The sequence below is a fragment of the Haliotis asinina genome, chromosome 13, assembly GCF_037392515.1.
Source record: "Haliotis asinina isolate JCU_RB_2024 chromosome 13, JCU_Hal_asi_v2, whole genome shotgun sequence".
NCBI classification, from domain to species: Eukaryota; Metazoa; Mollusca; class Gastropoda; order Lepetellida; family Haliotidae; genus Haliotis; species Haliotis asinina.
The window spans coordinates 443,265-461,145 of NC_090292.1; the positions used below are offsets into that span (position 1 = coordinate 443,265).

Here is a 17,881-nt window from a genome sequence, read left to right on the forward strand (position 1 = left end):
AAAACCAGGTCCAAGAAATTCATTTCTATTCATCTATATTCACACCTGTATCTGTGACATGGCGTCTTGAACTGGCTTCATCCGGAACAACCATTTCTGAGCAGTATGGTTGGCGAGCAGCTCAGTGACGCAGGTCAGGGAGTTTGTCATTTCACCCGCGTTGCTCAGCATGTTTTGGACAGGCCCTAAAACACAACATCCAGCGCACTCGTATACTCGTCTGCATAAATGTAAACACAGAATAACAGGACCATACCCGTAAACATCCCATGACTATGATGATATCATAACGTACCCACACGCGCCATTATTAGGACAATATCCCATATCTATTAACACGCCACAAATAAGATGATATTATAATATATCTGTTATCACTTTATTTGATTTAACTTTCTTGTTTAAAGTGAAATCCATCGGTACATTCTCTCTGCAAACTAAAATGACCATGATGGCCAACAGTGACTGATCATTTTATGAGAGCTTCAACTGATAATTCAAGCAATTGTTTCCCTTTTTCCCGTAGTAGTTGTTTCGTTGCTTCTGTCATTTTGTTCTTGTTATGAATTGTCCTTTATTGTTGAGATAAATCTGTCAGATGATACGGTAAAGTGTTTACGACTTGATGTGTAGCTACATCTGTGGCCTATGAGTGACACGATTAACTATATGGGTGTTTGGGCCTAACCCTTAAATTGCACAGTATTTTGTTAATTTCAGATCCTTGTGGAAATAGTTATCAATGAAATTCTCTACTTTCTGCCAGAAGCTGAAAACACTCTGATATTCATAAAAGATATGAGAATATTTTCAGAATCAGTTTTACAAAAAGAGCATAGATCATCATCAACTAATTCCTTTTTATGTATTTTATTCTGTTAATGAATTACCCTAGGGTCTAACAGCTTGCAATCATTTGTACATTTCCTACAACAAACAAACACCTCAGATACCATGATCAATTACCATGACCTTGTAGTATTATCATTCTTGAATAGTTTAGCATCAAATGTCATTGAACTTGTATCATTTTTCAAAGTTGAGTCACTTTATCCACAAGTCTTTATCATACATGTGGATTTATAGTGGTGATTTAAATCACCAGCTACGAGAGGTTATGTATAACTGACGTGTGGTCTTACCTGAGATCAAATACACAATGGCAAACGTAACAATGTGAGAGCGGCCGCTCTTGCCAAAGAAGGTGGGTACCACGAGCAGGACGATGCACCGTACGGACGTGCTGAGACCAAACCCCAGGGCAACTGCCAGGCCCAGAACCCCGCCCACTGCCTGTCGCGTTGTCAGAGGCAACTTGATGGAATTGATCACAATTAAGTGGAGGGCTGTAAAATGAAAGGTGCATACGCAGTACCATAGGGAAACTGTAAAAGAAATGATGAAAAAGTGCACAAAAAGAAAAAAAACAAAAGGAGTAAGTGTTTTAAATAAGAAATGACAACAAAGGTTAATTTTCGTGCAAAAGTGTCCTTTAATGCGAGAGAAAATTATGCCGAATGAGGGAGAGGGAACATAAATAGAAGCGACAAAACCCTTCCAGAACCATGGGATAGGTGTGATAAAGCACTGTCGATTGAGCAATTATGACTGTATCATAAGCATATATTTGCATCAGCAGTATTAAAACTGTATGTCCTTTGTAAACAAATGGATTCTGGAGCAAACAGTCCAGTGATTGTCATTATGCGATACGATGAGAGAACATGTGTTTGTGAATCACTGTGAAATAAGGATGGCACCTCAACCTGTGGCACTCGTATTGCAAAGACTATTCAAGCTTTCATGTTAACTTGTCAAAGTGTATGAGAACAAGTGTGCCCCTGTGTCTTGGACGCACGAGGAGGCTACACAAGATATACTGAATGATCGAAAGCTTACTTTTCATTTGGGGGTTTGGGTCTATACAACTGGTTAAGGTTTGATCCTGATGTTTGATAGAGCTGTTTGAGCGTTTTGTCTGTATGCCACAACGTGTCACGTTTGTCATCACATCAAACATAGTGCTGACATTCTTGGTTCTATTGCCTTCTGAAAAAAATGTCATTTACATTTGCTATATATCATTTGACCCTGTATTAATGACGCCTTGTATATTTAAGACCATACCCACAAGAACAGGCAGATATTATTTGTTTGATCTAACACTGACACACGCATTTTCGTTGTGTCGTTATTTACCGGGTGTGTTATCTACTCCCAAAGAGCGAGTCATGATGAGGCAGAAGGGTTGTCAATTATTCCCAGCACTGATTGGTTAAACATTTGTCCTGAGTACAATACCATGCTCAAATCCGATTTCGTGCTCAACGCAAAACTCAGTAAACATAGGTTCATTAGAGAGTCAGAGTATGTTTCCGTGGTCAACTTGACCATGAACTACCTGTCATCTCGATTTATCTGTGGACCATGGTCACCGCTGAGTTCGATATCAATAATGGCAGCTCACCCGCGACAGATTCGGCGGAAAGCTCCGGGAGTGTTCCGAGATCTTTCGTACCCGCTCGAAGATTTAGAATCCGATGAAGATTCCGATTTAGATTTGCTCGGTCTCCTGAATTTACGAGGAGACACAGGCCGAAGTGTTCACTGTTCACAACTAGTGCAACTTCTCCTCTGTCGTCGGTTTTGGCGATTGGTGCTTTACATCTGGCGGTTAGAGACAGCATCAACATTTCGCCATCAACAGGACAGCATAATGGTTTTCTGCTCGGGGACCCAGGCTAACCATTCCGTTGGTTCTTCCGGACACTTTTGCTAGAGTGTCCAACACCAAATGTTACTGATAATTATGTACCGTTGGTTACAGGTCGGAATGATAGAGCTGATGATGTTTTTCAGTCTATATTTATGTTACAATTGCCTCATAACGATTATACCTCAGTTAATGATTTTGTTAGTAGCTTTTCTCTTCAGAAATTGTTGTCATGCCTAAAATCTTCATGGATAAAACTGATATTGTGTAAGAATGTTCCTCTGAATTAAAATAGACTGATGACTGTGTATACATTAACAAATTGTGTAAGGATATGTAAATTAGTCGCTGTGGTAAATCCTTCGCAGTACAACGAGTCATTTTGGTAATGTAGTATTCTACAGCTGTAAAATGTTAAAGGGACCAAATGGTATCGCAAGTAAAGAATAATTTCAATGTTCTTGCTTTGAGAATTTAAGTCAGTTGTTTATTTCACAATCAAGCGTTTTCACCTGTATTCACATTGCAGAATTTCAAGCGACGTTTGAGGGATAAAGGGTAAGATTTTAAATTCTAAGATGCCTCGGTGAAAGATCTAAGTCGCCGACAATACTTTATCGGACGATAACGTGCACTTTTTGCATTACGTCACAATGTGTTGACGTCAATGCGCCATTCCAGTCGGCCCCCTCGTAATTGAGCCTTTTTGCATTACGTCACAATGTAGCCGACGTCACGATGGATGTCAGTTTGCCATCGCCTCGTACAGCCTCCTACAGTAAACTGCTTCGTCGCATCCCGTTTCTTGGTTTGCAGTTGCATCACACAGCTAACATCACTGGTGGAAACATTACGCATATGTTTTCCGAAGGATAAAATGCCTCATAGTTCGACTCAAAACTTTACAGAGACACGGTCATGTTGGCAATGTTTACATTCCCACAATGCAATCGTAGTCAGCTTCAGCTGAATGTACGGATATAAACTTTCGTTGGTAGTAGAAATGAGACGGTCATATTGCCTTGTATGGTTTAGGAGAATCACAGATGTAATTAAAATGATCTGGAGAAGATATTTAACGCGGACATAAGCCGTCACCAAACTGTTCATCGTTTGTGTTTCTAGTAACGTTTGTCTTAACGTAGGGAGCTTACACGTCAAAAGAACAGCGCGTCCGTTAGCCCTGTGCGAGGATTCTTAATTTATTCCACAGACACCGTCGTTTGTTTTCTGCCATACTGGTAAACACATATAAGATGATCCACGACCTGACAAATGACCCCAATTTGCATACTTGGGAACGCCCCACAGAACGATCCACTTGAAACAAGAGGGAGACAGGTTGTCTGATAAATATCGAGAAGTTCATTTTCCCCGTGCGTTTCACGCATGCATTGTTATAGCACACTCGATTTGGGAACATGAACAATCCCAACGAATTGCCATGTCATACATCGTATCCAGAGTGGGTAGTTGTTTTTTTACGCCATATAAACTTTGTACAAATTGACGGACTGCACACCGGTCGAAATCATCAAGTTTGTAACTGCAAGTTTTGGGTTTGCGCAACTTGGTGGGACTGATAAATCTAGGTCCACTCGCACTCCTACCACCTCCTGCCTTAATGCGCTTTAAAGTTGCCGTTGAGAGTCCAGTAGCAAGGCTACTTTGAAAAAGAGAATCTGCTTTGGTTGCACAATTTTTGTCCGTATATATTATACCATTGTATGCTATCTCATTTGCCTGAGAATGAACAATTTGCCCATGTTTTCTTAACTTGGACATTTTTTACTACAACTGAAACCTGTTTAACAGTATTGAGACAGGTGTAAAGCAGTAGCGAGACAGGTGTTAATCAGTAGCGGTGTTGATTTCATGTCACGGTTAGCATGTATTGCAAGTGCATAATCGTCAAGCTACCTGTAGCAGCCAAGTGTACTCGCCCAATTCGTTGTACCGCCTCTGTTGTCACAAATGCGTTTAGTGCGCAGAATCATCTAATATGTGTGTAGCAGTAGATTAATCGAACTTTGGCTTAGAAATTATTAAATATGGCATCTTAGAAAAGAATTACAGTTCGTTCTACCACCACGTATAGAGCACTAAAGCACACTTTCGCCCTGAACTATTACATCGTTAAAGCACTGGGACGCAAGCGTCCTCGTGCTGTCACTATGATAGTTCAGGGCGAAAGTGTGCCTTATTACACTATACATGGTGGTAGAACGAACTGTATTTCTTCAATATTTGTTGAAACAACTTGGTGCGAGTTTATTTTCCAACCTTTGTCACAAATCTCAAAATCATGATATTTTCTCCTATTTTACTGCAGCCTTATTGCTCCTGATAGCTTAGTGCACATTCTCCTTCATTATAGAGCATTTACAAAACCATGTACGGACAAATTATTTTAAGTACAAAAAAGCCAACTGGTTAACCGTGTAAACATGACAAATCTGTTAGTACTCTAACTCTGATGCCCTTCTTTTTCTTCTTCAGGATGGTGGAAAACTTGGCAAGCCCGGGACAACTCTTGTTTACCCAGAGAAAATCGGGAGTGTTGTCATGGAGAAAAGACATCACTGGTAGACATATTTGCTGAAACAGCTGTTATGTTTGTCCAATCAAACATATTGTACACGATGACAAGTGGCCAGCGTCTTGCTTTCCTCTTGGTGGTGTACTGATGAACCTGTTGGTCCAGTGAGTTGACGCCACCTTTAATTGAGTTGTAGATTTGCAGTGTTATCGACATTTTTGATAGAATGCATCATGCTAAGAAGACAAATCCCTTTGCACCGATAAGGAACAATCGATGCCCTTGCACTGAATCCAAACACGGTATACTGTACACAGGTCTTTCAGTCTTTTTTGTTTGATAGTGCCCACATCGGTTATCCCATTTGACATTAACTCTGTTGTGATCAGTGAACTATCTGTCAGTTGTAGCATTTCTGTTTGTCCGAAAGCAAGGGCTACACAATTCCAGAGTTATTTGTCTGCCCAACTTTACCTGCTTGTCTTTGTCTGAATATCAACCGAAATAACGAAACTGATACGAATCACAAAAGTCGTCCTCCAGAGACCATCAGTATCGCGCATGATCGGCTTCACAATGTCACAAGTCTTCCTCCAGAGACCATCGGTATCGCGCATGATCGGCTTCACGATGTCACAAGTCTTCTTCCAGACCGTCAGTATCGAGCATGATCGGCTTCACGATGTCACAAGTCTTCTTCCAGACCGTCAGTATCGAGCATGATCGGCTTCACGATGTCACAAGTCTTCCTCCAGAGACCATCAGTATCGAGCATGATCGGCTTCACGATGCCCATTGTGAGAAGCTTTCCAATAAAAGCACGGATTTCCATCACGTCTGTGTCTCTCCGGTTTCTATTCCTGACTTGGAAAAATCGCTTCTCTGTATTCCATTTGTATCATGGACTATCTCTTTGGAAAGGTAAGGAAAGGTAAGGAAAGGTAAGGAAAGGTAAGGAAAGGTAAGGAAAGGTAAGGTTTGTGGGAATCCACGTGCTGTGCGACATGGACAGAATTGATACTAGGATATCACGTGCTTGTTTGCGTGATTGTGGAGTCGAGGTTGATGACCAGACTTTCATTTTTACATACATCCTGCTCACCGTTTATATCAGTTCTTGTTCACTGCCCGAACAATCACTGCTGTCACTTTCTTCCAACTCAGAATCAGATTCGCTGCCAATCATGTTAGTACGTAATGTATTCATAAGTAAGCTTTATCAAGCTTGCTCGGGGTGACCGGGTCCCAGAAGTACCGGCACACGTGGTTTTTCAGATCAATGATAATTATTTCATAATAATTAATTTGAAGCTCTTTCACAGCAATCACTAATGTAATTTTCAGAAATACATTTAACAACTGAATATTTATATAAAGAAATATACTTTGGCATACCATAAAAATGCACCCTGCACGTAGTGAAAGATTTAGTATCAAACTCGCTTTCGCTCATGCTACGACAACAGTTACGAGACCTTAGGCTTACGAGAGTTTTGTGAAACGGGACATAGATCATTAACTCGTTCAATAAAAATGCTATTATTATCCTCTGTATATCACTTCCGCCAAGCAACCATTCTTTCTGCATTTCGTCGTGTATGAGGTCATTAAACAGTTGAACATGACGTCACTGAAGAAGGCCGTCACACTTGCTTAGCGTGTTTTACGAGATCATAAAATGTTGGTTGTCTTTCCGCTGCAGTGCCATTTACGTAATCAAAGGCATGGTCATCTGAAGGCAAACGGAAAGTGAAATGTGTTTTGCAGCTATTGTAACATTTCTAAAGGTGTTATTGATACATGATACATGATACATGATACATGTACACGTGCAGCTCTGAATATGATGATTGATTAATTTGTAATCCTGGATTCTTTGCCACAGACTAATGACCTGATGGATTTGGCGCCGATGTAATTCACAACTACTGTAGTCTTTGCTATGATCACATGTACAACAGACCTATACTTGCTGCATCTGTCTCGGGCTGTGCTTATTTGTCCATAGTGGTGTCAATACTAGTTTTCTTTTTCTTGTTTGGTCATCAGAATGATACGTGCCAGGTTTCAAGTCTCGCCACAGGCAGCATTATTATCAGAATAGTTGCTCATAATTGATATATAAAATATGGAAACAGCCATACCATCCGAGTCAATGCTAGAGTGTAGAGCATGAATTCCTAGCTGCCCTTCCAATGGCTGGGCACTGGTTTCATCTGCTCTGCTTAGTGCTAGTGCTAGAGGTTCTTCCCAAGTTCAGGCCATTGACCTTTCCACACCATCGATCTTTGGTTTAGTTACAATAAACAAATTGTTGTTTCACTTCACGTATTAATGCACATATTTACGTTCGGAAAATATCTGAATCTAAATAATACATAATCCTTACACTGACATCTGTCCAGGTGTTATTAAGAGATTGACAATGTAATAACTATTTAATTCCTAAACCTTACATAAGCATGTGTCCATGCGTTACTGGGAGACTGGGTGACAGCATGTATGTACTAACTACTTATATATAGCATGTGTCCATGCGTTACTGGGAGACTGGGAGACAGCATGTATGTACTAACTACTGATATATAGCATGTGTCCATGCGTTACTGGGAGACTGGGTGACAGCATGTATGTACTAACTACTGATATATAGCATGTGTCCATGCGTTACTGGGAGACTGGGAGACAGCATGTATGTATTAACTACTTATATATAGCATGTGTCCATGCGTTACTGGGAGACTGGGAGACAGCATGTATGTACTAACTACTGATATATAGCATGTGTCCATGCGTTACTGGGAGACTGGGTGACAGCATGTATGTACTAACTACTTATATATAGCATGTGTCCATGCGTTACTGGGAGACTGGGTGACAGCATGTATGTACTAACTACTGATATATAGCATGTGTCCATGCGTTACTGGGAGACTGGGAGACAGCATGTATGTACTAACTACTGATATATAGCATGTGTCCATGCGTTACTGGGAGACTGGGAGACAGCATGTATGTACTAACTACTTATATATAGCATGTGTCCATGCGTTACTGGGAGACTGGGAGACAGCATGTATGTACTAACTACTTATATATAGCATGTGTCCATGCGTTACTGGGAGACTGGGTGACAGCATGTATGTACTAACTACTTATATATAGCATGTGTCCATGCGTTACTGGGAGACTGGGAGACAGCATGTATGTACTAACTACTGATATATAGCATGTGTCCATGCGTTACTGGGAGACTGGGAGACAGCATGTATGTACTAACTACTGATATATAGCATGTGTCCATGCGTTACTGGGAGACTGGGAGACAGCATGTATGTACTAACTACTTATATATAGCATGTGTCCATGCGTTACTGGGAGACTGGGAGACAGCATGTATGTACTAACTACTTATATATAGCATGTGTCCATGCGTTACTGGGAGACTGGGAGACAGCATGTATGTACTAACTACTGATATATAGCATGTGTCCATGCGTTACTGGGAGACTGGGTGACAGCATGTATGTACTAACTACTTATATATAGCATGTGTCCATGCGTTACTGGGAGACTGGGAGACAGCATGTATGTACTAACTACTTATATATAGCATGTGTCCATGCGTTACTGGGAGACTGGGAGACAGCATGTATGTACTAACTACTGATATATAGCATGTGTCCATGCGTTACTGGGAGACTGGGTGACAGCATGTATGTACTAACTACTTATATATAGCATGTGTCCATGCGTTACTGGGAGACTGGGAGACAGCATGTATGTACTAACTACTTATATACATGTATCGCCAATACATAACCAAGTAGTTACTCATCATTTACATCAGATGTGAAACTAAGAGTTCCTCTTTGCTTCAGGTTGACATTTTTTTTCTTCACCTCCATTCAGTCACTTGTGGTACTGATCTGGCTACTGAAAGTTTACAAGTGAAGACCCATGATATGAAAGGTAATAACTAGAATATGTTATATTCTGATATTCCATATGTGAGATATATTCTTTACACAGAAACGACCAGCTGCATGCGTCTTGTCATTTACGGTTGTTTGATGATCTGTTGATGCATACAGTGAAAGCAACCTGCCATGGGACTGAAAGGATCACTGTCTGATGAATTTCATTTGCTTTATTAAGAGCATATAAATGACCGCACAAAAATAAAAACAAAATATAAAAAAATGAAAAAATATAAAAGGAGAAGAAAAAAACAAAACAAAAAAACAAATAAAATAAACCGGGACAAGCAAGCCCTCCATGAATTTTCAGATCACTTTCTGCATTCAACATATGACAGATATTCAGCTGATATATCAATGTCCACAGCAACTACAGGTAATCTGAGTGTTAAATAGCTAAGTCAGGTTCAAATCAGAACGTTAAGATGATAAACAACAGAGCGCCGAAATTGATTGTTCCGTTTCTCATAATTTCTGTACAAACTAAGAACTATATGTTATTATTTTCAACAGACTGATTGTTGGGGGAACTTGCTAGTGACTAGTCATCGCTATGGTGATAATTTTTTAGGTACACCGTTGTCATTGTAAATAGGCAGACGACAACATCCGGACCTTTCTTGACGGAAGAGTTCCAAATTACCGTTTGTGTCTTAAACAAAGAGTACTTTGCGCACATACTCAAGCTGTATGTGTCTTGTATTCAACCTCCGTTTGAGCACGAGCACGGATTTGAGCATGAAACTGAGTTGAGAGCGAATGTGCTTTATAACCTATAGACCTGGTGGCTTATTGCTTATTGTCAGTAAGTCAGGATTTACCAGGTGGGTTGTTACTTACTCCCTGTGGGTTGTTACTTACACTCCGTGGGTTGTTACTTACTCCCTGTGGGTTGTTACTTACTCCCCGTGGGTTGTTACTTACTCCTCGTGGGTTGTTACTTACTCCTCGTGGGTTGTTACTTACCACCCGTGGCTTGTGGGTTGTTACTTACCACCCGTGGGTTGTTACTTACTCCCTGTGGGGTGTTACTTACTTTTAGCAAGTAAGGATTTAGCAGGCAATTTATTTCTTACTTCCAGCAAGTCATAATTTACCAGGTGTGTTATACCTAACCTAGCTTTACACATATCTGTCTAGTCATTACCTATCTGCCGAGTATTACTAACCTAGCGTTACACATATCTGTCTAGTCATTACCTATCTGCCGAGTATTACTAACCTAGCGTTACACATATCTGTCTAGTCATTACCTATCTGCCGAGTATTACTAACCTAGCGTTACACATATCTGTCTAGTCATTACCTATCTGCCGAGTATTACTAACCTAGCGTTACACATATCTGTCTAGTCATTACCTATCTGCCGAGTATTACTAACCTAGCGTTACACATATCTGTCTAGTCATTACCTATCTGCCGAGTATTACTAACCTAGCGTTACACATATCAGTGTAGTGATTACCTATCTGCCGAGTATTACTAACCTAGCGTTACACATATCAGTGTAGTGATTACCTATCTGCCGAGTATTACTAACCTAGCGCGTCTTGATGCCCACCTTGCCAAAGATTATGCATCTGAAGGTGGCACAACGTACCAGGTGAGACGTTACTTACCAAGAGCCACGGCAACTCCGATGGGAAAGGCTATGACAGTTTTCAGTGTCCGGTGTTGGTCAGGTGACGAACGTAACAGCAGCTTGAGAAGCCCAAAGAGCCTTCTGCAGGAACCACATCGCTCAGATTTACCTGGGGAGAATATGCACATCACAATTTCTTCCTCTGAGGTGGAGACACATGAAGGAGCCAATTACCGACATAAAGCGTGGCTACATGAACCTGTGTTCCTTCAGAATCCACACACACTCACAGACACTCCTGTCACAAAATGCACATCGCCATCTTCCCACATAATATCAACTGCTGTCGGATCCCAAGCAAAGTCACAAACATGACGGACACGTACGCCTGAGACGTCATGCAGTGGAACAGGTGGACATGATGACATGACGGACACGTTACGCCTGAGACGTAATGCAGTGGAACAGGTGGACATGATGACATGACGGACACGTTACGCCTGAGACGTAATGCAGTGGAACAGGTGGACATGATGACATGAAGGACACGTTACGCCCGAGACGTCATGCAGTGGAACAGATGGACATGATGACATGAAGGACACGTTACGCCTGAGACGTCATGCAGTGGAACAGGTGGACATGATGACATGACGGACACGTTACGCCTGAGACGTCATGCAGTGGAACAGGTGGACATGATGACATGACGGACACGTTACGCCCGAGACGTCATGCAGTGGAACAGGTGGATATGATGACATGAAGGACACGTTACGCCTGAGACGTAATGCAGTGGAACAGGTGGACATGATGACATGAAGGACACGTTACGCCTGAGACGTAATGCAATTGTAGACGAGATAACCGACACGCAATGAAAGACGATACAGGCACCCAGTGATTGGAGACAGCCATACGGACGTTGTTCTGTATGTCGAACATACCAGGTTGATTGAACTGAGCTTGCCTAACTGACTAACCAACGAACCCAAGACACCTGCAACAATGTGCAGTTTCTACTTGTAAAAACGTTTTATCTGTGTGCCCTGCAACAACATACTCTTGCAAATAGTGAATTGAAAGAAAAAACACGAGGATATGTCTTCAGCTTCTCGTGCAAGCCATGCAAGAGGCTACCTTCGACTTTTTGCTCGAGAACTAACCGAGTGAGCTGGTCACGTCCACACCAGTATTTCCAGTATATATTAATCCTGTCATGCCTGAAGGAATGAAGAGTAGAATAGGTTACAAACTAGCAAGCCATGCGCATGTCTGGAGATGCCTCGAGGGTCAGCGACGTCGTAAAAGTAACCCACTGAGTCAAATGTTCTACATCAGCAATGTCACATACTACCGATCTAGCCTTGATGAATCCACATATCTGCAGATTAGTGCAAAAAGTATTCGGACACTTGACGTAGACTTAGATGTTAATTTAGTGCAGCATAAATCATTTTCATAAAGCCCTGTGAATGTCAGAGGTAGAATAGGCCTTAAGCAACCCATGCTTGCCATATAGGTCGACTATGCTTGTCGTGAGAGGCGACTAACGGGATCGGGTGGTTAGGCTCGCATGTCACCGGTTCTCATCGATGTTCATGCTGCTGAGCACTGGATTGTCTGGTCCAGACTCGATTATCTACAGACTGCCGCCATATAGTTGGAATATCGCTGACTAACTACTAACTACTCACTCACTAACTCATTTTCATGAAATGACACCGCTTCGCGTTAGTATCCAATATGCCGGCATAAACAGATTTTCTCGTTTGCTAGGGGCTTTAACTCCTTGATGCCGAGTTTTCATTCTGGCGCACATTCTCATAAGGTTTGAAAAGTGAACATTGTGTGAGAATTGTGCTCGCGTGGTCCTGGTTCTGCATACGGCTATGAATTAAACAGAAATGTCCTATCTGATGATATGCCACTATGGACCTATGCATCGGTGGTTTGAAAAAAATGACACAGATAAATGTCCCAAATTTTGCAATGCGTTAACTGCCCGTATTTTTCTGCTTTTGTATTGTGCAGCTATGAAAGCAATGTGCGACGATTGTTTAAACTGGCACATCTTTGAGCGAACAAAATACTGAAGAACATAGGTTTACATGAAATGGATTCCTGTGCCATACACACAATTGTAATGACTCGCAATAAATATGGAAAATGGATTTTGTTCTATGACGTCAAAGGACAAGGTCATGCATGTAATACTAGGTTACTGCAGTACATATCACATGGAGAGAATTTGTTGTGGACACGATATTTTCGTGAGGTTTTGTTCACGGTAAACAAAACTTTTCCAAACCAGAGATCCCGCTACAACCTGATACGTTTTGGTAGTATCCCAATTTATAAGAAAAGGTGACAGCGTATTACATGAGAAAGCACTCAATGGCGATTTGGAAACATTTGTCCGTAAACGTGTGATTTAAGTAATCAAAAATATCCTGCCTATCATGGTGTATGTAGATATACTTACTATAAGTAAGAAAAAGGAAGTCAGAAAGACCGATATTTATCTAACTCGTAACTTTGCGATGATTAAAGAATTTTTAATTTGTTTGGTTTTTGTTCACTTCAAAGTGAGTGTTGAGGAGGAAGGACATACATGTGCCTCTAGCATCCAGGTGTTAGAACATTTAATATATTTACTCTACGCTCAAGAAGAAACATGTTATTATATATTCGACATAGATTCTATAATACACCTCCTTTCACAACCGGCACTTAATCTTTGCGCCGTTCTCACTAAGGAACTATGTTCTGTGGTTTACCTGGTGTATGTGCGAAGCTTCGATAAAAAACGAAACAAACTCCATTCCTGTGTAATGATGCTTATATTCAATGACACAACACTGAGCTGAGGCATACTTGGTAACCCGATAAAAATCTGACGTCAGAGGCCATTGTTTCGCCAAATGCGTTTAGTATCAAAGTTTCACAAATATGTCAATAGATAAACAAATAGTGTAAACTATCTACGAGATGATGTGTTGCTGACAGGGATGCAAGTCTCCTTTGTGCCATCTACATGTAGAGAGAAAAGTCAATTATCACTTCTCTCTACCATCCTGACTTATCTGCCTCATACTTGCTTGACATCAGTACAAGAAACTGTCGAAACGTCGCTTCACCTGAATAAAAAAGTTGCTCATCCATAGTTTGTCCTGAAGAAACTCAATTATATTTCTCATAACACTTTGGCAGATTTCAGTGTTCTTTTTCAAAAAGACTTTATAATTTTCATTATTATGAAGCTGACAAAGACACGGTACATAATCGTCTCCATGTAAAGGGCAAGATTGCATGAAAAGTCACCTGTTCGTCTGGCACTTTTTCAGCATAAATGTATTAGTCAAGAAGTTTCAAGCTAAAACTCTACTATAATTAAGTAGTTGATTTTGCATTATATCGATGTATAGTTTGCAAATTTACCGAGAGCTTTATGTTAACAATAACCACACCGGGGCATATGGGCTTTGAACTATGACGTTTTTGAGTTATGCTCCGGAAACAAAATCATTACGGCCGGTCTGGGGATATTAATGAACACGTGCCTTTTAAGAATATTTCATGTAATTTCCGTGGCAATAAGGTGACAATGCGCGCGTCTATACACAAAGCGGTCGCCAACACAGCATCGGCGTCTATACTTCTCTTTCTGGTTACTTGAGTTCACGTCATACTCTGACGTCATAGTCAGTAGTTTGTATGACCATCACTGACTGATTGTTACTTACAATGCTAGAAAGAAGAACTTGCAACATACAAATAATTACCCAAATCTGTACCTGCATTCATGAGTGAGAGTCATAGGCAAAAACATGTTAGTCACTTTCATGGAGCACTCGCAAGGCAGCTCAGGGAGTGCTGGTTATAGCAGTCATCACATCATGCACATTCACAGAACATTGTACAGGGCAACAGCACATCCACACTTTGCTCAGGTACAGTTTTCACAACAACATTTCAACAGTCTGAAAATGTGTGGTGAGAGTGTCTTCCATACATCCAGTCTTGAGAGGATCTAGTGTTGGAGGATCTTCATCTAAAGCCTGTTTCCAGATGCAGGTTTGCTGATGAGCAATGCATTCTGTTCAAATGCCTCCTGGGTGATTCGTCACAACGTAATCTTCACAGAGGAGAGAGCATTTCTTCTTCCAACTTTCGATTTCCATACATTGAATCGAAGCTCATGCATCAAAGATACAGCGATTCCATAGAATGCTGACTATTGTATGATTCCTTAGTGGAAGCAAACCAATCTCCAACATGATGGTAATTACTTTTCAACAGTTTCACTGCAGCAGACATTCCAATACCCCACCACCGAGCCACTGTCACAGGCTGGAAGAACTTGAGCGTTTGGGGATAATACCAGAATGTTTCTCAGCTGTGGCTTTCATGCATATTCATGGATGATGTCGACACCATGCACAACTAACATGTGTATTGTTGACACAGGTAGAAATGTAGCAGCAGCACGAACACATCAGTGTCATCACACATCCCTGTTATAAATGCATTGGGAATTGACTCTGCAAAAGAAACCACCTGCTGTATGATAACATCAGCCTTCATGGGTTGTCCTGAGATCATGTTGAGGAATCAATAAACCTTTGTTGACATCCACATGTATAGGAGATGTTTCAGTCAAAACCACCCACAGCCTTGCAGAAACATCAGTGATAAATGCTTCTTGGTCAAAGAGGAAACTTTCTGACAGTTGAACATGCAATTTGTCATAGTATATGTTTGTGGCTGTTCACTTGATACCTTAATCAGTAAACAAAGAAGTAGGCACTGTTGCCAACTCAAATGTTAATACATCGGTTCAAGTTCAAGTTCAAGCGAATGGAGACTTTTCTACACCAAGATGTATTTTGATCAGATTTTTTTATCATATATATTTCCTAAACTTACTCTAAAGTACTGGGTTGTAAATATTATGAACCAGCTGGACAGCAAAAATGAATTACCGTTGTGCCATATTATTTGCGCAGATGATTTTATAGCTGATGAGCTAATGTAAACAGACTTCACAGGAAGTACTCCATTTTGTGCTACTTACCCTGAATCTTATCGTTCCTCCACGTGGGCCTCTGCTGACGCATGCGATGTGAAGGGTGCGTCTTAAAGTATTTTATTCAAAACCCTCGAGGATGCCGAGTTGACATCAAGCTGTTTCATGACCTAAATGTAGATACATATTTTAAACTAACAAAATCAGCAACAAAATACTGTGGGACCGAAAACACAAAATTAGGACTGGAAATTGCTTTTAACTAATGGACCATGATTCGTGGTGTATGGGAAGTGGCCTTGTCATGCTGGATCAACTCCCATTGTCGGTCCATAATGGGACTGCAAGGACTTCGTTGATGTTCCGATTTGCTGTCAAATCCTCCTGATCCACCAATACATCAACTATTCGTGTGCTGGATATCAGAACCCACACCACTGCACTCTTCCCACTGAATCTGTGGATCTGTCGACTACAGGGACAAACCGTTCATCCTCCAAATCATGATTCATCACCGAGCCAGAGTGGACTCTACGGAAGCGATAGCGCCGGTGGGAACGTCGCAAAACAGGGATGACAACTGGCCTTCTTTGTCGAATCCCAACTTCACGCAACCCTCATTTTGAAGTCCAACATAATTCTAAATATATCACGCTCACAAATATATTTCACAGTTTTGCATTTTGTTGGAAAATCCGTGTTTCATGAAATCATCCCTTGTCATCTCAGACAAAGCTGAAGTGCTTAGCGTAAGCTTTCAAAATAGGCTTCATCGAAAATGTCGCCAGTTTTGACTCAATACGAAATCGCGATTCGCAGTGTGTTTAGAAATCTGAAATTGGGGAGTATTTAATTAAAAACAAAATAGCGTATTAATGATCAATGATATCAGGTTTACATGAAATCACAAAGGATAACTCTAAAACGTTGCCGATGTACCCAGAATCGGTTGGGATCTTTCGAAAATACGAACTGCGAAGTTCCACCATGATGCATAGTGTTTAAAAAATCACGTTTCGCCATGGTCGGAATTGAGAAGCCAGTTACATCACGCATTTGTCGTGTTCATCCGCGACATAATGCATAACTGAATTCCACACACATTATAGATGCTCATGCCGTTGATCACTAGATTGCCTGGTCCAGACCGCCGCCATATAGCTGGAATATTGCTGAGTGAGGCGTAAAACTAAACTCACTCACACTCACTATTTATGTGCAAACGAACCCTGAATCAAGAGATGAATCCTCGCCAAATCCATGTGTACCCTTCAAAATGAACCTGACGTTTTGTAAGAAATCGGTCATCGGCAGTGGTGTTATACAACATTGTTGTACATATTAGACAATTTCGGTGAGGTGTGAGCAGAGTAAACACCTTCCCCAATCCTTCAGATTACACTTTCAGTATTATATTGTATGCTTTGCGTGTCTTTTGAATATTTTTTCACATGTTTTGCTTTGATTATTAGTTTTATTAAAGCATCATCTGTTCAATTTCCAAGTGCAGTACGAGTTGACAAGCTAGAAGATAACGGGGAAAACGCCATGAAAAATCGGAAAATTGTCAAGGCGTTTCCTGCGACAGTGCAAATCTTGGGTGTCGTAGCACCTATGAAATAATGAAACTGAAGAAATTCCGTGTTGAATGTAACATTTAGTGTTATATCTGCATCCATTTTGGCTTTAAATTCTGATACTTTATTTTCATGTATATTTACGTAAATGCACCATGGTATCTAGTTAGTTGGTTGCTGCAGAAACATCAGTCAACATAGCTTGAAATAAAATATTTACCCCTTATAAAATATGTCCATAAGTCAGTGTTTTATATACGTGAATTTAATTTTATATACGTGAATTTATTGATTCATTTCTTCAACAATACTTCAAAACTTCAACAATACTTGAAGCTCTTAAATAAATAGTCATTTACAGAGATTTGTATCAACAAAAGAGATAATTCTGACCACCTAAGAGGATGTGCATGATAGAATTATGTGATGTGTGTTTCTTGTTTTGATAACATGATGTTGAC

At 40.7% G+C, this 17,881-nt stretch overlaps 1 protein-coding gene across 1 annotated transcript in view; it reads right to left on the reverse strand.

Annotated features, from left to right (window-relative positions):
* The window catches only part of LOC137260300 (E3 ubiquitin-protein ligase DCST1-like), a 65,977-nt gene that overhangs the window by 36,532 nt on the left and 11,564 nt on the right, over window positions 1–17,881 (reverse strand). The window contains exons 2-4 of the mRNA XM_067797984.1: window positions 10,852–10,983; window positions 1,143–1,346; window positions 46–185 (exon numbers count right to left, since the gene is read on the reverse strand). Coding sequence (XP_067654085.1) covers window positions 46–185; window positions 1,143–1,346; window positions 10,852–10,983 — 476 coding nt within the window. The remainder of the gene's footprint in view (window positions 1–45; window positions 186–1,142; window positions 1,347–10,851; window positions 10,984–17,881) is intronic.